This window comes from Gadus chalcogrammus, chromosome 22, assembly GCF_026213295.1.
Source record: "Gadus chalcogrammus isolate NIFS_2021 chromosome 22, NIFS_Gcha_1.0, whole genome shotgun sequence".
In the NCBI taxonomy this organism is placed as follows: domain Eukaryota; kingdom Metazoa; phylum Chordata; class Actinopteri; order Gadiformes; family Gadidae; genus Gadus; species Gadus chalcogrammus.
The window spans coordinates 19,777,275-19,800,920 of NC_079433.1; the positions used below are offsets into that span (position 1 = coordinate 19,777,275).

At 44.8% G+C, this 23,646-nt stretch overlaps 2 protein-coding genes across 2 annotated transcripts; both read right to left on the reverse strand.

The window, feature by feature from the left end:
* Window positions 1-1,968: 1,968 nt before the first annotated feature.
* On the reverse strand, window positions 1,969-15,576 carry kat2b (K(lysine) acetyltransferase 2B). Its single transcript, XM_056582461.1, has 18 exons — window positions 14,948-15,576; window positions 13,216-13,342; window positions 12,952-13,097; window positions 12,729-12,815; window positions 12,392-12,573; window positions 8,568-8,759; window positions 7,584-7,687; window positions 6,339-6,464; window positions 5,539-5,672; window positions 5,084-5,292; window positions 4,593-4,719; window positions 4,402-4,512; window positions 4,003-4,146; window positions 3,773-3,887; window positions 3,641-3,677; window positions 3,455-3,518; window positions 2,423-2,507; window positions 1,969-2,295 (listed from the first exon to the last, which is right to left on the reverse strand). The coding sequence occupies exons 1-18, from the start codon at window positions 15,422-15,424 to the stop codon at window positions 2,102-2,104; spliced, it is 2,661 nt and encodes an 886-aa protein (XP_056438436.1). The 5' UTR covers window positions 15,425-15,576; the 3' UTR covers window positions 1,969-2,101.
* A 1,846-nt stretch (window positions 15,577-17,422) lies between these two features.
* Window positions 17,423-23,154, reverse strand: LOC130375504 (ras-related protein Rab-5A). Its single transcript, XM_056582462.1, has 6 exons — window positions 22,977-23,154; window positions 21,186-21,387; window positions 20,840-20,991; window positions 20,266-20,388; window positions 19,899-19,992; window positions 17,423-19,459 (listed from the first exon to the last, which is right to left on the reverse strand). Exons 2-6 carry the CDS (start codon window positions 21,349-21,351, stop codon window positions 19,344-19,346), a joined length of 651 nt encoding a protein of 216 aa, XP_056438437.1. The 5' UTR covers window positions 21,352-21,387; window positions 22,977-23,154; the 3' UTR covers window positions 17,423-19,343.
* Between the last annotated feature and the right edge of the window lie 492 nt (window positions 23,155-23,646).

The following is a 23,646-nucleotide window of genomic DNA, read 5'->3' on the forward strand; positions in this document are numbered from 1 at the left end:
GTGCTCCTAACTCGCGCTAAAACATTTTACGTAGGAGTTTTTTCTTAAAAGTTATTCACAAAGCCGCTGAGACCTACTCTTACTAAAGATAAATCACAAAGAGTGAACTAAGAGTGACGCGCCGTTGCTATGGATTACGTCAATTCTCGTGCACGAGTTTAGAAGCGGTCAGTTCGGTGATTGGTTGTTCAGACGAGCCCACTGAATCACCGAAAAAAAAGGAAATAGCCTAGGCTAGAAATGAATTCCTATTAAGTAGTTATAGTGCAGTTAGCAGAATACACGCATGATGACAATTTTGTGCAGACTACTATAATGACGTTGTAGCCTGCACATTCAAGAGAGAGAGAAAGCAAACAATAAAAATACGTAAAATCTAAAAGAAAATAAATGTTACGAACTACCCAAGTGTTGACTGATTTGTGCCAAGGTGTTTACCTAAAATGTGTTTTCAAAGTGATCCCTAAATGCCTGTCCACTCGGTTCCACACGGCCAAATTCCTTGTAATGTTGATCGCCATCATCATCATCATCATCATCATCATCGTCTGGCTGTGGAATGTTCCTCCGCTTGCAAAGGTTGTGTAGAATGGCACCTACAGTGATTACTGTGCTTGCCCGTGAGTCGTATTTCGCCGTGGAGGACATGAACCGACGTTTCATCTGACCAATTCCTCTCTCCACACATTTCGTGTATGTTTGTGTGCTCGCAAAGAGCCAATACGATGTGTTTTACGCATAGGACTAAGAGTAATCTGCGTAATCACTTACATGTTACACTTTAACTGTGCTCCCGGTTGTGGATTAAGGTAGGGTGTCTAGAGCCACGTCTTGCATGGATAGTCACTGTTACCCAGCAAGTGACACCCAACTGGTACATCTCAAAAAGCTGCCTCAGACCGCTCACCATTAAAATGCGCGAATCATGGTAGCTGACGATCCAGGCCACTTTGCAACAACATCCAGTAGGCTATGTTAAAAGTAAAAGTTGCATCAAAAACAACCTGCGTGTTGATGGAATGCACTTTCTTCATATTGACGAACACGTCCTCGTCTTTTGATGGCGCAATTATTTTTATTTTTTTATAAGTTATATATATTTTTTTTATAACTTATAATTTTTATAACATTTTATTCGGGACTTAATCGGATTATTCCTGTTAGTCGGGGATGTTATTGCATCGCGCATTAACTCCACAATAAGTTGAATACCCTAACATTTCGTCTCGCCGGCATTTTAAGATTCTTTGTGAATAGGTCTTACTGAGTTAGGAGTCCTCTGAGGACTTTTAAGCTCTCTAGACTTAGGTGCTACTTTTAGTCCTAAAATACTTTGTGAATTGCTCTTAGTGAAAAAAGTTAGGAGTCCTAAATTTAAGAGTGACACGCCCATTATTTTTAGGAGTTACTCCTAAATTCGCCAGTTAGGACCTACTTTTAGCCCTAAGATCCTTTGTGAATACGGCCCCTGATCTCTATACCTGAGTCAACAGAGAGGTACAGTGGAATGGAAGGAGTCACTGATAGACTGACACAAAGAGAGCGTAAGGTGCGTCTTTGAAACTTGAATTTGTTATTCGTTAGTCTCGGGAGTTCAGCGTCTCTAAACTAACAAGAAGGCGGGAAGCAGAGAGCCTTATTAAAACATTACCTAAACTTTTTGCTGGGGGAGGGCGGAAAGGCTGGTTCGATTTACCAACATCGCTCTGACAACTTGACATGGCTGAAATGATTTCCACTTAAAGCCACTCTTAACTTTTTGTTTCGATGGAAAGTACTGCTAGCTGCATGGCCATCGGCGCATCAAATCACACGGCTTTTCGTCATTTGTCCTTTTCCAATTTGTTCTAGGCGTCACATGGCAAGCAACATTACTAGTTTGGCAACAATCCCAGCCTACTGGAGACAGCCTTGGCCCCTGAGAGGGGGCTGTCCCTGCTGTGTGAACTTTAGTGTCACACAGCTGTGTTCTGAGACCCAAACATGAGAAACCCTCTCATCTTGTCGATAATCACAAAACCGTTTGAATGCCAAGATCAGTCCTCAGTCTCTGGATAGAAACCAGTCCTGGTGAGGGTCTAGAATTCAAGATAGTTTGTGTTTACTTCTCAAGGAGCCCCGCGTCCTTTAATTTGGTGTAGAAAAACTTTTCCAGTAAGTTGGCACACTTGTAGTACTCGCTCTCGGGCGGGTTGTACTCCCGACAGTTGGTGAAGATGCGCTGCATGTCGGCCATGAAGAGCTTGCGAGTGGCGTAGTATCGGCTCTTCAGACGCTCGCTCATCGTCTTCAGGTCTGTTGGAGAAGAAACACCACAGATGGCTGCACTTTCTAATGAGGCTCCCCGATCCTACCCACTGAACACAAGACAGGGTGAGCTGTGTTAGTTCTGAGCAGACATGGCGGACTATCCCGTACGTACCCATGGGGAAGCGGATCACTTGGTAGTACCCAGGAGCCTCCGTCTTCTTCACAGGTTCCATGAAGGGCCAAGCGTTCTGGTGACTCTAGAACACAACAGAACATTTCATTTGTGTAGCCAAGACAATTTATTATTGTCTGCGCGGTAGTAAAAGGTAGTAAAAAATAAAATAAAAAATTAAGGCCCTCGAAAGGTAGTAAAAGGTAACACGCAATTTGACTTGGTAGTACATTTTTCACCACCACCTCAATATAAAATGAGTTTCCATTTTTTTGCTTAATATCTGTTTACATGTTTTAACTTCATCTAGCCTAAAAAATACAGTATACGGTGCTAACAGGACCTGAACTGAGTAGCCTGGTTGCCATAATTCATTAGGCTACCAGTATTGGTAACATATTTATTGGTAAGCCTGCATGTTTTCAACCATACAAAACATTAAATAGGCCTCAGTAACTGAAACACGAAACAGTCACATATTAAAAAAATGAAAGGTAAAAGAATCAGCTGCTGCTTCGACCATGAAGGAAAAGTTGTTGGAAAAGTAGGTTTTGCTTATTGATGAGGGCTTCATGATAATTTGTATATTTTACTTTACCCTCATATTTGATTTGCGGGAGTGCAGTGTATCATCCGGCATCCGCAAATGCACCTCTATCATCCCGCCCGCCCCCGCAATGAGCTTTCATTTTTTTGTCCCGAGCTTCACTATTTTGTGTCGCGTCCCGCAGGAGTGCAGACCTCTACTCTCTATGTCGTTGTTTTGCGGTGCTAGCAGCAGCAGCACTAGGGCTACAGGGATCGCGGCAGTGTCACATTTATACCTTATAGTAAGTAGTAAGTGGTGCTTAGCATACCCCCCGCCCCGCTGCTTGAGGTCGTGTTGGTAGAAATAAATATTGTGGAGGTAATAAAAAAGGTAGTAAAAGGTAGTAAATTCATCTCTAGGATTCCTGCATATACCCTGAACTATTTAAATAAGAGCTTGTCTGTAAATTATCTACAGTATAAATAAATGTGAAGCTCCCTCACCTTCACATGTTGGAGGATGGTCTTCAGAGTGCTGTACAATTGGTCTGGATCCTTGAGCTCCTTCCTACAACAAACCAAAGCAAAACGAGTCAGATTGAAACATCAGCTGAATATGGGAACGGTTATATCTACATGATGTTCTGAACAAGTAGTGTCTACAGGTGTATAAACTCAAATCCCATTTACCCTTGGCCTTTGCCCATGGGTTTCCATCCAGTTTCACCTGTTGGTTTAAATAATTGAATATCATTGGCACAGCCTTCACTAGATGAAGAGTAGTCACAATACACAATGCATGAGAGGAAGAGGGAAGCTCACGTATTCCTGGGATGCTCTCGATAGGAATCTGCCGGACTCCTTCCTTAAAACAGGAAAGCCCCGGATACACCTTCCTGATCTGCACCTGTTTCCTCTCCATCAGCTTCTTGATGATCTGAGGGATGGAGAGAGCCAGTGTTTAAAAAGACAGGTGACAAAAAGTTCCATCCGAAAAGAGCGGAGAACATTTGGGAGGTTTATTCTGCCGACCCATGTACACACACACACACCTCTTTCTGTTTCTTGATGATGACAGAGAACTCTGTGTAGGGAATGCTTGGGTTCAGCTCACAGCCCATGAGTGTGGCCCCCTCGTAGTCCTTGATGTAGCCCACGTACTTCGCCTTGGGAACCTTTATGTCTTTAGAGAAACCCTGATGACAGAGAGAGACAAGGCAGAGAGATTGAGAGAAAGAGATAGAGAGAGCGAGAGACGGACAAGTCTGAGAGAGAGCCAGAGTGGGAGGGACAGAGAGGCAAGGCAGCGTGAGCAAGAGACAAGGCAGAGAGAGACAAGGCTGAGAGACAAGGCAGAGTGGGAGAGAGAGAGACAGAATTGTATCTGTTTTGGATGAGCAGACGTGTGTGTGTGTGTGTGATCAATATGCATTTGATGGATAGGATCCGACCTGCTTCTTGAAGTATCCGATGGCGTACTCGTCTGCGTAGGTGAGGAAGTTGAGGATGTCATGCTTGATGTGGTATTCCTTCAGGTGGTTCATCAGATGGGTGCCATAACCCTGCACAACAGAAAGGTTAACAACAAGTCCAAACTCACCAATCAGAGATGAACAGCACAGAGGGCGGGGCTTCGCCTCACCTTGACCTGCTCATTGGACGTAACAGCGCAGAAGACGATCTCGGTGAAGCCCTGGGAGGGAAACATCCGAAAACAGATCCCTCCGATCACTCGGCCATCCTTGATCAGCGACAGTGTCTTGTGCTTCCTGTGAAAAGAGGAAGTTAAAGTTCCACTTTATAATGTCGACACATGGAGGTATAAGAAGATACATACGAGTATGGCAAATCATATAACTGCTGAACCGCAGGAAAATAAATGACATCCTTGAGATGTTAGCTTAGAGTGTGTGGGTTTTAACTAACCTGTTTCCTGACCTTGGAATTATATATTCGTTTTAGAGATATAGATAAATAGCTTAAGATTAAGATGGACAAATCCATAGACCAAGATAAAGTCGGCTTTTCCTAATGTGCAAAGCATACAGAGAAGTCCCGTGTGGGATGGATCCAGAACTATCTGTTCTTAACCCCTCACAGATGAGCTCAACGTGAAATTGGCAGTCCACTCACGGGTCGAACACCAGCCGGGTGATGTACTCCTTGGGCATGCGGGGCAGCTGGTGGGAGAAGACGTTCTGGAGGCCTACCAGCCACATCAGGATGCTCTTGTTGGGCTTCTGGTTCAGCGAGTTCCCGATGACATGGAACTCGATCACCCCCCTGCGCTCCTCCAGCCGCGCTGCCTCGTCACGCGCAGAGTGCGCTGACAGCAGGTTGGTCTGAGGAAGAGGACGTGTTCTTCATGACCAAAACCGGGCGGGCCACTGTTCATCCACAGAATCATTTACTATTGTAGTCCCATATGGTTATTGGTGTTTATTCTGGAATAATACGTATTATTATATGTATTGCGTTGAATGTAGTGAATCAACATCATCAATAGTTTGGGCAGAAACAAAACAAGGCTTTGGTTAATAAATGTAATTGTCGAAGGAGCTAAGGGGAAGTCCCCAGTCCCTGGTTACCTCTGGGATGGCGGCGGGGTCGGCGATGGTGGCCATGACCTCGTTGATCAGCTCCTGGGGGATGTCTCCAACCACTCTCTGCCTCTTGGCGTCCTCGTGGGGGAGGGGCTCCGAAGGCTTACGCTTCTCTCCAACTACACAGAGAACAAAACAGACACATCTTTTTTCTTTCTTAGAAATATAAGGAGACGATAGTTAAAGGCACAATTTGTAAGATGGAGCCCCTCCCAATGAGTAGGTGGGACACAGATTTAAAATAACTCAATAAAGCTCACCTGCTGGGTGGCTAACGTGGGAGGGGTTTTGGCAGGGTCGATAGTACGATTATATGTTACAAAGACAGAGATACTGTGGGAGGCAGTAGCTCAGGAGGTAGAGCGGGTTTACTGGTAACCGCAAGGTTGCTAGGTCGAACCCCGGCACCTCCTAGCTGAGTGTCGAAGTGTTCCTGAGCAAGGCACCTAACCCTTATTGCTCCCGATAAGCATGGTTGACTCCGCCGTGAATGGGTGAATGTTAAGCAATATTGTAAACGCAGTCCATTTACCAGGTACTGATGGCAAGCCTTTTAGCATCACTGTCAATCAGCATTGACTACAGATACATCCAGCTTTTTAAGCTATAAGCTAGTTGTTGCAATATGAGCCAACAAACAAACTGGAGAGTGTGTGAGAAATGTATCAGTTCACAAAAAACTACTGATGGAAAACAATTAAAAGTTTAATGTTGTGCCCACGCTTCAAATATTTCTGAATCATCTCATATGTATGTTCGTCATAGCTCCTGGTCATTACGAGTACCTGTGCTCATCTCCAGTAGAGACACCATCTTCCTCGCAGGACTAACGCTGCCACAGCTCGCAATCTCCACCTGGATGGGACTGGGACTGTAGTACAGCGGTCTGGCCACCGGGGATGCACTGATCACTGCAACACAAGATAAGTCTGTTCAAGTAAGTGTTAAAAATTTTGAGGAACCAGCCAGTGTAAGCTAGAAAGTCTCAAACCAAAAACTACTACAGGCCTCTCCCAAAGTCACTCCCTTGAAACACATGAGATCACCCTGCCTGACTGGAGAACAGGTCCAGAGTCAGTGTTGGGGAGAAGAGCACAGTGCCCGTGCGGGCAGAGTGCTTGCAGGTCGAACATACCTTAGATATAACGTGCATCGATCTAACGCGACTTCCACTATAATTCTTGGACCCAAATTTTTGGGCACGGTATAATTAGAAATGTTTCCCTAGAGCTTAAAAATATTAACCACATTCACACAAGTAATATTATAGGAAGAACTGAGCCTCCCCGAAAGTGAGGGAAGCAATAGAGGGTTTGGAGACTGGATTGAAATGGCTGGAGACCAAGGACTCTGATCCAGGTTTCCATCTACGAAATGTAGCTGATTTTGCTCAGAATATACGCAGTATGAAACAGCAGTATGAAACAGCGGAGCATAGCGTCTTTTGTAGATTTTTGTAGTGCCTCTTTTTATTTACGTCTACGCTTAATTCATTTAGATGTGTCGTACTTTCTATAATAGCATTGTACTGCTTGCAACCGGCTTTTTCCACGTAAACTGTAATTAAACCAAATAAATATGTACTGATGTGCCCTTCGTTAATGTTTATTTTGCATATGGCCTAATGTTGAGAAAGTACCACACACTTAATCGTTTTACAGACATAGATACTGGCTTTAATTTGTCTGTATAGATCTCATTGCTGACCCTTGGACACAAGACTATTTTAACACTCACAGGATCGTCATAAGGAAACTGTTACAAGATAGCATAAGCAATCAACATAGTAGGTAGGGACGTCCATTGTTAACCTGTTGACCGTTAAGAAGATCTTTAACTGGTTAATACTAAAGGTTAAACATTAAATCATCTAAATGTTTCTTATATCCGGTCATTACTCCAAGTATGCTACTGCTGCATGCAGGTGGTGTGTGTATCCTCAGGAAATACATCACACAGTTCAGTATTCAGAATCAAGCTTTCTTGTTTTTCTGTTCCTGATTGCATGGGGTTGTTGGTGCAGGTCCGACCTGTGTGGATAGGGATCTGTAGTCCCGTGGATCCCAACAGGAATTCTTGGCTCCAGATGGGGGAGCTGTGGCTGTACACCTCCTCCTCCAGCATAGACAGGAATCTAGGCCAGAGGTAAACACAATAATGTCGTCGCAGCTCCACAATGCATTCCCTTGTTTTAGAATAAAACAGTGACTCTGCTGGAGTTACCTAAAAGTGACCTCAACTAAACTTCATAGCAGCTGGTCGTACTTGAAGTAGTTCCCGTTAGTCCACAGATAAATCATTTCAATTTGTATGACAATGCTAAATATAAGGAAGATGTGTGACCTGAGAATACCCCTCAGAGCTTGAGAAAATTATCAAATAAAATACATATTCCTAACTTATACTGTTCCATAATTGAAAATAACTAAATGAGATATGTACAAGCCGCCTATAACTTGTAAATAATCAACAAACACCAGGGTTGGCTGAATGAATGATATGAAATGAAAATTTTTCATTGTCCTGTCTGAGTATGTGTGGGATCTCCTCCTTGGGGAAGAGTGAGAAGAAGTGTGTGTGTGTGTGTGTGTGTGTGTGTGTGTGTGTGTGTGTGTGTGTGTGTGTGTGTGTGTGTGTGTGGTGTGTGGTGTGTGTGTGTGTGTGTGTGTGTGTGTGTGTGTGTGTGTGTGTGTGTGTGTGTGTGTGCGTGCGTGTGTGTGTGTGTGTGTTGTGTGTGCGTGTGTGTGTGTGTGTGTGTGTATGATATCCTACTTGGGAAAGTGTGTGAAGATGTGTGCTTGTGAGATTGATCTCCTTCTTGGGGAAGTGTGTGAGGATGTGTGTGTGTGTGTGTGTGTGTGTGTGTGTGTGTGTGTGTGTGTGTGTGTGTGTGTGTGGTGTGTGTGTGTGTGTCTGTGTGTGTGTGTGTGTGTGTGTGTGTGTGTGTGTGTGTGTGTGTGTGTGTTCGCCTTGGGAAAGTGTGCAAAGATGTGTGTGTGAGTGTGATCTCCTACTTGGGAAAGTGTGTGAGGATGAGGGTGCGTTTCTCGGGAGGCAGCTTATCCTTCTCCTGCCGGGCCTGCTCCAGCAGCTGCTTCCTCATCACGGTGAAGACGGAGCGCAGCAGTGTGCAGCCAAAGATCTGCGTGGTCTCATAGCGGGGGAGACTGTCGCAGAACTGAGGCACGTTGCAGTAGCACAGCCACCTGGAAGGAAGAGTGCATCACATAAAAAAAAAGACAAACATATATATCGCTATATATATATCGATTTTTATAAAAAGATTATACTTATGTTATAATTGAATCATTTATATTTATCAAAAAGGAGGTGGTCTTGATGATGGTTGAAAGAGATTAGTCATTTGGCAGACACTTTTATCCAAAGCGACATAAGGTGCGAACATGCACCTTATGCCTGCGTTTGACATGTCAGAGCTGCAGCTAAAGGAAGTCAGGGAGGTCGTCCGCAAAGCAAGGGCAAGCTCCGCTCCAGGACTGAGTGGCACTTTATACAAAGTGTATAAGAACTGTCCCAAACTCCTGCTGCGTCTGTGGAAAATCCTGCAAGTCTTCTGGAGAAGAAGGAGGATCCCAGATCAATGGAGAGTAGCTGAAGGGGTGTGGATCCCGAAGGAGGAAAACTCCACCCAACTAGACCAGTTCCGCATCATCTCCCTACTGTGTGTCGAGGCAAAGATGTCCCTCAGCACTGTTTCCAAACGGCTGTGTACCTACCTTGAACAGAACACCTACAGTCCCTGATTAGGGAGGCAAGAGAGAACAAGGGGAACCTGTTACTACTGCTGATTGACCTGGCAAATGCATTTGGCTCCATTCCACACAAGTTGATTATTGACAAAATATCGTGTCCCAAGCAAGTGTGGAGACCTCATTGCTAATTACTACACCAATTTCAGGATGAGGGGTTTCTTCAGGAGCAATAACATCTCGTTGGCACAAGGTTGGGATTGGTATCATCACAGGGTGCACGATCTCTGTGACACTATTCTGCCTAGCCATGAACATGCTCACCAAGTCTGCTGAGCCAGAGTGCAGCGGGCCCCTATCGAAATCAGGTCAACGGCAAGCCTCCATCAGGGCATTCATGGATGACCTCACAGTCATGACAGAATCAAGGTCTATGGTGCTGAGGATAGGAAAGGTGGAAGACAAGTTCCGCTTTAACATCACAGGCACAGCCATCGCAACCATCTCAGAGAAGCCATTCAAGAGCTTAGGCAAGGTTTTTGACAGCTCTCTGAGAGAAACAAAATCTATTCAGTCGACCTGCACTGAGTTGGATGGCTGGTTGAAATCCGTGGACAAGTTAGGCCGACCTGGAAAGTTCAGAGCATGGATATACCAACACGGCATTCTTCCAAGGATCCTTTGGCCCCTCCTTGTCCATGCAGTCCCCATCTCAACAGTGGAGACCTTAGAGAGGAGGGTAAGTAGCCACCTCCGGAGATGGCTTGGATAACCGAGGAGCCTGAGCAGCCTCGCACTCTACTGGAACACCAATAAACTGCAACTGCCCTTCAAATCCTTGGAGGAGTTTAAGGTAACAAGAGCTAGAGAAGTTGTTCAGTACAAGGACTCACGTGATCTGAATGGAAGGAAGTTGAGGGCAGAGGTCGCAGTTCAAGAGGCAGAGGCAAGGATGCGTCAAAGGAGCATGGTGGGAGTGGTCACATTAGCAGATCTGGGCTAGTCTCCTTTCCAACTCCGCCGCCTTGTTCAGGAGGAGGTGAGAGCTGCAGTTGAAGGAACAAGGACCGTCAAGGAAGTGGGAATGAAGCAACAGGGATCTTGGACAAGATAGGAGAACGCAGTTTAGACGAGAGTGACCTGGGCTGAGCTTTTGAAAGCCGAGCCTCACCGCATTAAATTCCTCATCCAGGAAGTATATGATGTACTTCCAAGCCCATCAAACCTGCACACATGGGGCTTAGCCGAGACACCAGCATGCCCGTTGTGTTCCAAACGAGGAACCCTCAAACACATCCTGCTGCTGCACCAGGGCACTTGGAGATGGACGGTACCGCTGAAGTCATCAGCGAAAGGCATGCGGTTCCGACCCTCCAAGAAAACCATTGTCTTTGTCAGAGCTGGGGAGCAGAGATGAGAAGACCGCCTGGAAGAAGCCTTTGAGAGCTATCCAAGTACGCGGGACTAGTCAGTGACCTTCAGCAGGCTGGTTGGAGAGCAAGGTGTCTCCCGGTGGAGGTTGGATGCAGGGGTTTTGCAGCCCGACCAGAGCCTTCAGCAGTTTGGGCATTGAGGGAGAGAGAAGGAGGAGAGCCATCCGCCGTACCACCGCTGCGGCAGAGAGGGCCTCAAGATGGCTGTGGCTCAAAAGAGGGGACCCATGGAGTCATGGTAGCTATCTAGCCACCTCAACACAAGCTGGGGTCAGATCAGCCCCGGCTGGGTCACCTAGAGGAGGGCGTACTATGTTGAGACCCGAAACGTCTGATGATTCCAGGCAGATCACTGATGATGTGTCAAGACTGAGGCATCGGTATGTACACTAGGGGTGTACCGATACACTGAAGTCACGCTTCGGTTCATACCTCGGTTCAGACATCACGGTTCGGTACGAGTTCGGTACAATGAAGGGAAAAGGAAAAACAAAAATGCAGAAGGCAATTCTTTTTTATTGTCTCAGGTTGTACCACCTAGTGCCATACTGTCTCTCCACTGAGCTAGCTGCAACAGCCTGAACTGTGTAATCTAAGATGTAAACAGTAAACAATAAGTACCCCACATCAACTCCAGATAAGACAATCAGTTATAAAACTGAAAATTCAGCATGTCTTATGTATGAATCTGCAAAGTACACAGAATTTGCGCATTTCCACCGGAGGGTGTGGGTCGGTTCGGTGCGGCTTGGTGGAACAGTGAAGGTGCGTTTCGGCGCAGCTCAGTTACGGCTCGCGTTTCCACCGCTGACAGTACCCTTATGGTGGGGGGGGGGGGGGGTTAAACCGGATTGCGATAGCCGCGGCAGCTACGTTAGCATTGTGACCTCATAGCAGCCCGACATAGTGTAGCCTCCTAATAAATCCAAGGAAAAAGAAGAACGCGCACAATGAGCAAAGATCAACCATGTAGGACGTCCAAGAAGGACGGCAAACTTTTGTGCAACATTTTCTTCAATAAACAAGGCTTTCACCGTTTCGCCAATCACCAAACTGGGTGTGTAGCTCGAACTTGCCTGCACCCTTTCAGGCATCTCAGTTGTCTCTGAAGACCGCAGATCGTTCGGCATTACACGACATTAATTTGCACGCCAGTTTTATTTAATTTTATACCGTGTATTCTCTGTGTAAATCCATGCACCGAACCGTGACGTCGGTACCGATTCGGTTCAATACGAATACATGTATCGTTACACCCCTAATGTACACAGCAAACATCAGGCAGTTGAAACTAAAATACCTTCCAGCTGGGAGTCACCTGGACAACAAGGCTATCCAAAGTTGTTGTTTTTTTTGTCTGTGAGCACATTTCAGAAAGGTCCGGAAAAACTCTCAGTTGTACTGCATTCCCACACATCCTTTTAACCAACTCAACATCCGTCTGGAAAGTCCCAATGGAGTTAGTACTGGTTAACGAATCAATAGGGTGTCTAAAGTTTGTGTATAAGTGTGTCTTCACCATTTATAACCCCAAAATAAATGTACAAATATTTTTTGGGCATGGACTTAACTGTCCGATGTATTTCGGTCCATTATCAAAGTGGTCCGTGATGTTCAGAAGAAAACACTAGAGCCCTTTTTACCCTAACAGCATAGATCAACTCTGCTCTCTGGGTGCAGGCAGGAGTGTGGTACCTGGTGTAGTTGGCTTTGTAACCAGCAGCGTCCTCGTTGGGCCCCCTCTGCCGTCTCTGGGACGGTGTCTCCAGCTGCCAGTAGTTGATCTGGTTCAGGAACATCTTGGCCAGCTCCACGATGGTCTGCCGCTCCTTCGACGGAAGGTGGCTGAACTTGTATTGCACAAAGCTGTTCACGCCCTATACAAGAGACCACAGAGAAGATAAGATACCTAATAAGCTTTGAGATAAACTGAATTGTATGAGTATAGTGTTGAGTGGAGATGGTCTGGATGGGCCTGGTTCCCGTTTTGTGTGTCAGGAACAACTGTGGGCATGTGTTTGCATGTTCTTGCCTGCTCTATGCTGGGTCTCTCAAAGGGAGGATTATCGTGGGCCTCCAACATGGGCTTCCCCATCTGGAGAATGGACTTCCTTAGAAGCTGTTGGCAGAGGGAGGGAGGGAGGGAGAGAGACAAAGCAGGAAACAGGTGTGTAAGTTGTCATCTCCAAGACACTAACAGGCAGGAATGGACATTTTTTTCCATGTTATTTTTGGGCGGCGTAACAGATGCTCACTTTGAAGAGGGAGAAGTACACTTGTTTGGTGTCTGCGTCCTCCTCTTTGTGCACACAAGTGTACAGGTACTCCACGTCCAGCACAATGCCCAGCAGTCGGTTCATCTCGTCCTCCGAAACGTTCTCCAGGTGAGTCACATGGTCACCTGACAAACAGATCACACAAATAATGTACACAACCCTTTTTTAAAGAAAGGACCGCTTTAATTACTAGCTACTTGTGTAGTCAATTGAGGCCATGTTTTGGTCTATGTTGAAACATACCAAGAGTGTGTGAGCAGCTTCGACAGGGGTCCTGCAAGTTGACGGCGTTCGACTGTTGGTCGGTCCTCGGTGGTGTAGGAGGAGGGTTTGGACTTTTCCAGCCATTGCACTTACAAGCCCCTTCAGCCTGCGCATTGGCAGAAAGATGGGGGGGAGAGGTGTTTACAACCTTGGTACGCTGAGTGTAGTTCACAGCAGGATATAGGATAGACAACGTTTCAGGGAAATCTTTGAGCCGTTCCACCTTACATTTTGGGAGGGATTCTCTAAGGTGGGTGCAGGGTGAGCTGTGAGGTGGGTGTAGGGTGAGCACTGAGGTGGGTGTAGGGTGTAGAGTGAGCACTGAAGTGGGTGTAGAGTGAGCACTGAGGTGGGTGTAGGGTGAGCTGTTAGGTGGGGGTAGGGTGTAGGGTGAGCTGGTAGGTGGGTGTAGGGTGAGCACTGAGCTGGGGGTAGGGTGAGCACTGAGCTGGGGGTAGGGTGAGCACTGAGGTTGTGGTAAGGTGAGCACTGAGCTGGGGGTAGGGTGAGCTGTTAGGTGGGGGTAGGGTGAGCCCTGAGGTGGGTGTAGGGTGTAGGGTGAGCTGTTAGGTGGGGGTAGGGTGAGCACTGAGGTGTGGTTGTAGGGTGTAGGGTGAGCACTGAGCTGGGGGTAGGGTGAACACTGAGCTGAGGGTAGGTTGAGCACTGAGGTTGGGGTAGGGTGAGCACTGATGTGGATGTTAAGGGCTGATTATGGTCCCTCGTTCCCGCAACGCAATAACCACGCAGACGCTTCGACACAGTCGTGAATCTTTATGGTTCTACGTCAGGTTTTAGTAAGCCGACCAATCACAGCCCTTGCTGCTTCGTCGCCTCGACGGAAGGTTAACATTTTTGAGAGCCGCACGTCAGGCCCTTGCGGTGGACGCAAGGGAGGATCTGCAAGGACGTAAAGGGTCCGTAACCCCCTTGCGTTGCAGGAACGTGGGACCGTAATCAGCCCTTTAGGGTGGGCACTGAGGTGGGTGTAGGGGGAGCTCTGAGGTGGTTGTAGGGTGTAGAGTGAGCACTGAGGTGGGTATAGTGTGAGCTCTGAGGTGGGTATAGCATGAGCCCTGAGCAGCAGCCCTGTTTCTGTCGCTGGGGCAGCCTGGCCTGGCGCACAGAGAAGCAGCAGTGTGTCTATAGGGCAGCCTGGCCTGCGCACAGAGCATGCGCCTTAAAACGTCAACACACTCCGCCCCCCTCCAGCAGCTGTCACCCTGTCAAAACAAAGACGCTATCTCTTCTCTGCAGATATTTAAGAACTCGTTAAAATGCGATATGCAAACACAAGTTTAGAAGACGATACGCAGACAACGCCGCTTCATAGTGGAATGAACTGGTGTTGTTCAACAGTGCACAAACACAGGTTAACAACACTCACAAGGAGCTGACTGAGCGCCAAACCAGTGTTTACTTCCTTCGACCCCCCGTCAAGAGAGAGAGACGAGTAAAGACTAGGAGGCTGACGGATGTAGGGGGGGGAGGGGGCTCATCCCATTGGCAGTGTAATGCATAATCGGTATTTTATTTTATTTTATCATTTCTGTATGTAAGCAAAATGAAAATAAATATGGTACGCCAATGGCTTCCTCTGCTGCGTTTGCAATTTACAAACTGTCGCTGCCCAGCATGAAAAAAGGGGTTTAAAGAAGAAGAACACTTCCAAAACATCTACCATGATCGCGTATAATCTAAAATCACATACTTTGCAGGAGGAATACACTCCGAGTTTTTCCAGTTTTTTGGGCCGAGGTGAGGAGCGGAGCTGCGCCTTCTTCACAGCGATCCTAGCGGAGCCCACCGCGGGGACCGAGCCCTCCATCCCCCGGAACGAACCTTCCGTCCCCCGGACCGAGCCCTCCGTCCCCCCAGCTCCCGGGACCGAGCCCGAGCCCTCCGTACCCCCGGCTCCCGGGACCGAGCCCGAGCCTTCCGTCCCCCCGGCTCCCGGGACCGAGCCCGAGCCCTCCGTCCCCCCGGCTCCCGGGGCAGCAGGGACCGAGCCCGAGCCCGTCACTCCCCCGGCTCCCGGGGCTGCGGGGACCGAGCCCGAGCCCTCAGTCCCCGCTGCTGGGGCGGCCGAGCCCGAGCCCGCCGTCCCCCCGGCTCCCGGGGCGGCCGGGGCCGAGCCCGCAGCCCCGACGGCAGGAGAACCCTGTTGTATCCCCGCACTCTCGGCCATCCTTCACATGGATCCCCACCGGGAGGGGGAAGAGAGTTCTGGTGTTTGGTTGTCTATTACACAACCGGAGGATCAGACATGGCGCTCATCCTTGTTTTTAATTTCTTACCTGCAGGGCTCTTTTTTTCCACTAGGGGGCTAAATGGGATCGGCCTATCTACTAGTATAATAGGGGAGAGGTCAGAGAAATGTGTTTATTACAGGAATTCAAGGTCAAATGTAACGATGGAAATAACTTAATCATTGTTCAAAAGCAATCAATGCACATTGATGAATCAGTCATCAGCCTTAAATGAGTATTAGGTTTCATATTTAACTAGAAAAAGTATTTCCTGCAGAAAATGCTGTCAGTGCTGTAGTGCAAAGGGAGGCTATAAATGTTTTAGGCTACTTAAGTCACTTAGACGTAAAGGAAGGTTGAATGGCATGAATTAAGTGAAGGGATTTGAGTAGAGCCTATATGGAGTAAACAATGTAAACATGCGCACCATTTAAATGCACACCATTTTATGGTTTCCAACTATAAAAGGGTTGGAAACCAATAAACCGAAGAGTAAAACAAATAGATCAAGTGAAAGAGTTTGAATGCATTTGAGATCAAATATAGAATAGCTGTGCTATTCTGATAGAGAGAGAGAGAGTGTGAGTCTTGGAAAAGTATGCTATTAGGTGAGTGCTGCATGCAGTACTCAACTATTTTTCTTCTTAAGCTTTATTCATAAATTCCTTCTTTCTACAGACTTCGGGACCCTACTCCTTCCACAATTTTTCACCTAGACACTCAATTCCAACTTTCTAAGATATTCTATTTTTTAAATATTATTGTATCTACAATGGAAGTCAACTAAATGCTAAAAACAATGCATAAACGATATGCCATATGAAAGCAGAGACTCAAAGGAGTCCAACGTTATAAGCCTCAATCTTTTTGTGAGCTTATTTCGATTAACTAGATGTGAAGGAATAAGGTCAATAACATACTTTTCTAAGTACCACACACACACACACTCGGAACAGCTCACCTATTCTATATTTTATCTCAAATATATTCAAACTTGGATCAGATTAGCTATTTGTTTAACTCTTCACTTTATTTGTTTCCAACCATTTTAAAATGTTTAAATGTTGTGCATGTTTACCCCATTTAGATCCTTCACTTGATTTAAGCCATTTAACATTTCTTTAGGTCGTAAACTATGTGGCTTTACTCAAACATTATTCAACCTCACTTTGCACTACAGCAATCAACTTTTTCTGCAGGAAATGCATTTTCTAGTTATAAATCATGTTAAGACACGTCATTGACCTCTTATAGACATCACTAAAGCAAGATAGAACTGTCATCACATTGATTATAAAGACAGTGTTCCTCAACTCAAGGACAAATGAAAGATTTATTACACTCCTAGTATTTATTTTAGAAGCACAAGGAGGAAATTCACTTTGCTTGCTAATTTTCACACTCCCAGACTTACCCTCACACATAGATTAAAATCCCAAATTCAATAATGAATGATCACATTTATTTCAGTATTTATTTGGTCATTACATACATTTTTGTAAAATGCTTGCATTTTTATGTTTTCGGCTGCAATTTATTGTCCACAGCAAAAAACGAAATACGTACGACGTATATTTATATATATATACCCTACTACATGTTAATTTTATTCCCCATGATGCACCAGTGTCTCTTCGATCTTGGGTGAAGACTGTTCCAACAGTCAGAAATATACAGACATTATTGGCAAACTACATCCTCCCACTCTGGATGTGAAGTTTTATCTTAAGTTCTCTTTGCTTGTCTGATACCAAAAAGGGGAACCAAATATAGTGAAATGTGAGAGAAAGACGTTAAACAAACAAAGGAGAAGACCAAACGTTGAAATATAATCTCTTTCTTTTTTGGGAGAAAAAGTACAAGACAGACCATAAAAGCTATTTCATGTTTTTGTTAATAGCATTAAAGACATTTATAAAGACCACCATTGATTATAATTTAACCATTTGTGTGGGGAAAAAAAATAATAATCGCAACAAAACTCCACACCTAGACCAAACCGGTTTTGTTTTTTAACCACAAACTGTACAAGTATTACATTTTTTCAATGAACTTCCGGACAACTCCCTAGCAAGCATTAGTCCTATCAATTGCAAATTGGAAAAAAAAGTAGACTACATTGCAACACCCTATTTACAGTATATTATTTATATATGTATATATATATTTATATCACACTGGCTGTAATTATGACAAGATATATCCATGAGCGTCATTAGTGCAAGGCATGAGTAAGACAAACCGTTCAAAAAGGTTACTGACTGGATATTTTGTGTGTCTAATGTAACAGTGTGGGGGGTGGGGGGGAGAAGAATGCAGGAAACGAATGCAGGTTTGTGCACAATTATATATATATATATATATATATATATATATATATATAGATAACAGGGTGTGTATGTTTATTTATGCATGTGTTATGTACAAAGGTGTCTCAAAATGGATTGAAGAGGAAGGGTAGGGGTTTCTACGGTCTCCATGTTGGATCTGCATGTGCAAATGGCTGTGCGCGTGTCAGTGCGTGTGTGTGTAAGTAATTACCATATGAACATCCCAGGTCACCCCTGCATATGGTGGCACACAGCAGTGTCTAAAGCACCTTCTATAAAAAGAAAAAAGAAAATCACAACTTATTTTCGACTCAAAGTAGGAATATGCCCAAAGCCTCAACACCATCCTAGTCATCATCTTACCAGGCAGCAAAAAAAAGATGCACACTTCAAGGAACTCGTCAGAAAACAAGCCAAGGTCTGCTTAAGGAGAAATTATGGAGACAAGTAACGGTCGAGCCTCTTGTGTGAACAGCCTGACCCCCATTACAGAACCTGTCTAGAGGAGAATTATGGAAAGCGGTCGATGCAAGGTGTGCATGTCGTACACTCCTCTCCTAACTACCGGTGGATAAGTGGGGTTGCATAATTAGGAGACAAGCAGATGCCGTCACTGCATGGGTGTGAGACTCAAGGACTCCCTGTGTCTCTTGAAAGAGTGCAAGCATGTGCGAGAGAGGTTGATATTTGAGGGGGGGGGATCATGTCACATCTTAAGGGTCCTTGCAGACACTGAAGTCAGAGTGAGGAACACTGCGAGACATTGCACAACTCCACTAGGGACCATGGAAGCAGACACAAGAGGGGAATGGATGGATCCTTATGGATGGGCTGGTGAAGGCATTAGGAAGGAGGGTCCGGGGACCCCTGTGCTATGTTTGATCTCGGCAGGCAGAACAGGAGAACCTGGTGCCGCGTCTGTCCAGACATCGGTGGGCAAGTCTTGGATTTTAAAAAAATGTTCCCATTCTGTTGAGAGCACTTTAAAGCCAAGAGGTATTTCATAATTTTCCTTTTTTTTTTTTTCTCAAGAGTTCAAAGATGTTACATTTTCTTTTCACTTCAGCACTCCTAAATATACATGCGTTAACTCTTCTTACCAAACCAAAAAGTTACAATTATATTGGAGAAAATAAGCAGTGCCTTGCCTCTCAGCTCCACCTGGGATTACAAACAGACAGGTAAGAGAGAAGGCAAGGGCGGAGCCAATATCCAAACGCAACAGTCAAACAATCGAAAGACACTGGTAGGGTGAGGGAGAGAGAGGGATGGAAAAGCTGAAGGGGTGCACTTTTTTGAATTCACAGTCGGGCCATTGCAATGGTTACTGCAGAGAAGAGTTTGGAAGGACTTGTGTGCAGACCATCGTTGGAAAGACGACTCAGACGAGTCAGGTTGGGAACTGTGCAGAGGCGTTTTGGGTCATGGATGGATGAGAAGGAGAGGAAAATGGGGGTCGCGTTAGTTACAACTAGACGAGAGGAGTGTTGGATGGGAGTTAGGCAGCGGCAGCGGCAGCTGTAACACGTTAGGTACTGCAGCACGGGGCCTTGGCCGGCTGTGCTGCCTCCGTCAGGTCCACACCCCGGTTACGCCCGCCGGTCGCCCCAACCGGCTGCGGCTCGCTCTTGGGCAATCTCTTAGCTGAGGAGCAAACAGACACAAATACACATGCAAACAAATAGCAAATGAATGAGAACACTCACAAATATTGTGTATTGGTTAGTTTGTTGATATCTATCTGTCTGTCTATCTATCAATCAATCTATCTACATACATCTATATATGCTTATGATTTCAAAAAAAGTCCACCTCTTGAGCATCGTTGCATTAAACTTATGGTCATCTAAAAAAGGTATGATACCCTACAAACCCTTTTCGCTGCCGTCAATATTTGTGTAATTTATCACTCATCACTAATCTTAATCTAATCTTGCTTTAATAACTATGGGATACCAATCAGACCATTAACCATGATATTGAACAATTACCCCTAGTGTACAACAGCCATTCATCAAGCTTCAAGGAATAAGCAGATTACGTACAATCAGAAAAAAAAAAGTAAGTATTCAGTGAAACGCACCGATAGCCATAAAGATCTCGTTCACATTCATAGAGGTCTTGGCTGACGTCTCCATGAAGAGTAAACTGTTGTCATCTGCATACGACTGGGCTTCCTGTCAAAACACACCAATTATATATTTGCTTGACAGCTGCTTTCAAGCAATAACAAACACAAAGGCAGATATTAAGATTAAATACACGCACACAAAATATAAATCATTGCCCAAACATGTGTATGGATATAACTACTGCGGCCCACAAAAAATAATAAATATAAATGTGTGCGAGGGGTCTACACAAAGCCAATGAGAAAGGACTAAATTACTAAATAGTAAAGAAGAAAATCCTTGATGAGACAATGGTGAGGGGCAAATATTTGTTCAGACCTGGAAGTCTACGGTTCTCTTGCTGGCGAGGTCAGCCTTGTTACCCGACAGGGCAATCACAATGTTGGGGCTTGCTTGTCTCTGCAACTCCTTTACCCAGTTCTTAGCCCGAGCAAAGGACTCCTATAGACACACACAACCACACAGCGAACGAGGGAGAGAGGTTCCCTGTTAGAAGTGAATCTCTCAGAGTTTCTCCTTGCAAAGACCTTTAGCATATTTTGCACCAAATAAATTACACGTCGATCAATAAAGTAAATGTATCTGTACATGTACTAAAAGATAATCACTGATAAGTAGTAAGCTAATGTTGACAAAAGTGCTGTAGGTAACCTCAGCCAGCACTGGAACCACGTAACTACGTAACTTTGTTAGGGAGACATGCGAGTAGAATCTGGGAAATGTCCCTTTGTCAGTAATTCCCCTGTTCTTTGCGTCTCCCTTTTTTCCCCCCAAATACAATTGCCCTCATTTAGTAGTTGAACAGTCTGAGCCGAGGAGCATGCAACATACGTTGCGACAAAAAAAAGAGAATAAAATCTCATAAAATAAAAATGTGAAGGCATGAAAGTACCTCGTTGGTGATGTCGTAGACTACGATGGCGGCCTGTGCGCCCCGGTAATACATGGGTGCCAGGCTGTGGTAACGCTCCTGGCCGGCCGTGTCCCAGATCTCAAACTTCACCGTCGTGTCATCCAGACAGACGGTCTGGGTCAGAAACGCAGCTGGAGAAGAAAGAGAGAAGACATTGAGATTTCAATGAAGATTGGTGAACGAAAAAAAAAGGAGAGTATGGCTATGACGACAAACTCCATAAATCGCTGCATAACTATTATGTGGAAAAGTTTCAGCAGAAAAGGTCAGCACATACTCAATATTTTACCCCCTCCCAGGTTCTATCAAATAGTGTGCGGCTTACCTCCTATTGTGCTCTCCTGAAACTCATGGAACTGTCCTTTGACAAAGCGAAGCACAAGACTGGACTTGCCAACCGCAGACTCCCCGAGCAGGACCAACTTAAACTGGCAAATCTTGTTTGCCGAATTAGGCCCATTGGGTCTCGTAGCTCCTCCGCGATTGGCCATCTAAACAGATCGCCTTGGGTCCTGTATCAGACTTGGCTAAACAGTGAGAGGCAAAATATTAAGAAAAGAACATGCATTATTTTAAATGTTTGACCGGATGCATTTTCACCTTCCTGTCGAGATATTTTCATTTGAGCAGACATTTGCTTTCTTAATACAGTAGTTGAACATGTAGTAAGAATTTAAATAAAGGAAAGAGAAGACACAAGCCAAAAAATATTTCAAATATAAAAGGCATGATAACGAAATAACAACTAGACAACTAGTTATTTTCTTGGGTCATCTCAAGCTAATAAACATTCAATCTGTATTTTTTCCTTATAACCAAAATATTGAAATTTCTAATTGATAATAGACTTTTAATGCGAAAAATAGAGTAATATGTGGGTAATTCTCCTTTAATTAAACGTTTGCTAGGATCTCTATTCGAGGAGAATCTTTGGTCTGAACTGGGCTTTAGGCATCGTCGTAAATAATTGGCTTCACAATTATAAACACACGTGATATTCCACCACCTGTGATAAGATAGGAATTTAATGGTCTGTCAGATAGTTATCGTGATTTAATGTCATTGTGGTTTCCTTTTAAAGCCAGTTATAGGGACGATGTTAAAACATTGTATGTCTTTTTTTTTTTTAAATGACTAGCCTATGAGTAATTCAAACATAAGCAACACATGTGCATATCACTGTTGTGAAGTTCTGTGGAAGTCGATAGTGTATCTCAATGGTTAGTTGGTGGTTACTCTTGTACAATGTACATGTATATATAATGCAACTGAATAAAGATATATGTAACGTTGTCTACGTGTCTCTTGACACGTGTAGAGAAAATGTGAATAATATTAACGCCTTGGCCATACATATTGTTAGCCATTTGATTGGCCAGAACTTAATTTGTGACAGCCGCAAAATAAATTGGTTGTTAGCAAAATGAAGATTTTTTTAAAAAAGTAAATCAACCATCGTATTACAGCATTGATAAACAATAAGGTCTGAGAGGTTAACACGGATATAATAAACCCATAGCCACATCAAACCTCGAGGCTAGCATTTATGTTGAAGTTATAGAGGCCGTTTTCCAGTTTGTTTTGTTGTCTGGCTAGCTGATAGCTATAGGCTAGCTGACAGCTACCAGATAGCTTTTAGCAATCGGGTAGCTGATAGCTATCGGCTAGCTTATAAATACCGGCTACATAGCGTGTTGTTGTCATTCCGCTAACTAGCATGTTGACAATACAACGGGGCTGCAATGTGGCACAGGCACATAGCCAAACAACGTCTGTAGATGTACAGCTGTGTGTGTTGATCCATATCAGACCAGCACCTGTTTTAGTGGTTTCAGGGTCTAATTGGGTCCGATCCCCTCACATTTACGTTAGCCTGTTAGCATTAAGCGTTAGCAATCCACCCACTGACCTGATTAATGTGACACCAACAGACCAAAACCATGTGAGCTACATGTCAATTCAAGGTTAGATAATCGTATCCGATAGTACAACGTTATGTTTAATAGCGTGTCATATCAACAATCAAAAACATTAGACATTACAGTGTAGCCAAAACATCAACAAGCTAACCCCACTGACAACTGATCATCATAACGTTACAACACTAGCACTTTACCTCGGGTTATGATCACCACGAATCAATGATGTAAGGGCAGCGGAGAGATGTTAAAGAACAACACATAAAGGAACCAAGTCTCTCTCTCACACACTCTCTCTCTCTGTCTGTCTCTCTCTCTGTCTCTCTCTCTCTCAAAACACAAACACGGTCTGAGTCTCCCACCCTCCGCCACGTCACACACGCACGGATGCTCTACAAGAATGAAATTGTCATTAGTCAATTCAATTAAATATATTTCAGATGACACACACACACACGCACGCACGCACGCACGCACGCACGCACGCACACACACACACACACACATACACACACGCACGCACGCACGCACGCACACACGCACGCACGCACGCACACACACACACACGATATTATTATAACAAAGCACCTTACTATATATGTAGCTCTAATGATAATGGAATGATAATGTAAACACAACAGTAACACATCCTTACATCCTACATCCATTAACTGGTGTCGAGATGACGCCTCATGAAACTTCACAGCCTCTCAGCCAGATGATCCTGCAAAGTGGTTTGACCTCAAAGCTTTAAACTAGTACACTAGGGACACCTAGTGTTGAATGAACAGTGAAATGATGATTTTAAAGGAGACATATTAGGGTTTTTTCCAAACAAGTAAACATAGTATATGAGTTCCAGAAAAC

Bases quoted from the DNA above. Each gene is read 5' to 3' on its own strand.
- LOC130375504 (XM_056582462.1), bottom strand. From the start codon at position 21,351: ATGGCCAATCGCGGAGGAGCTACGAGACCCAATGGGCCTAATTCGGCA. The intron at 20,992-21,185 runs GTAAGCCGCACA...TTTCTTCTCCAG, and splicing joins TCAGGAGAGCACAATAGGAG to CTGCGTTTCTGACCCAGACC. The intron at 19,460-19,898 runs GTGCGTTTCACT...TTTGCTCCTCAG, and splicing joins CGAGATCTTTATGGCTATCG to CTAAGAGATTGCCCAAGAGC.
- kat2b (XM_056582461.1), bottom strand. From the start codon at position 15,424: ATGGCCGAGAGTGCGGGGATACAACAGGGTTCTCCTGCCGTCGGGGCT. The intron at 13,343-14,947 runs GTATGTGATTTT...GCCAATGCGCAG, and splicing joins GAGTGTATTCCTCCTGCAAA to GCTGAAGGGGCTTGTAAGTG. The intron at 4,720-5,083 runs GTGAGTGGACTG...CTCTTTTCACAG, and splicing joins ACCCGGCTGGTGTTCGACCC to GAAGCACAAGACACTGTCGC.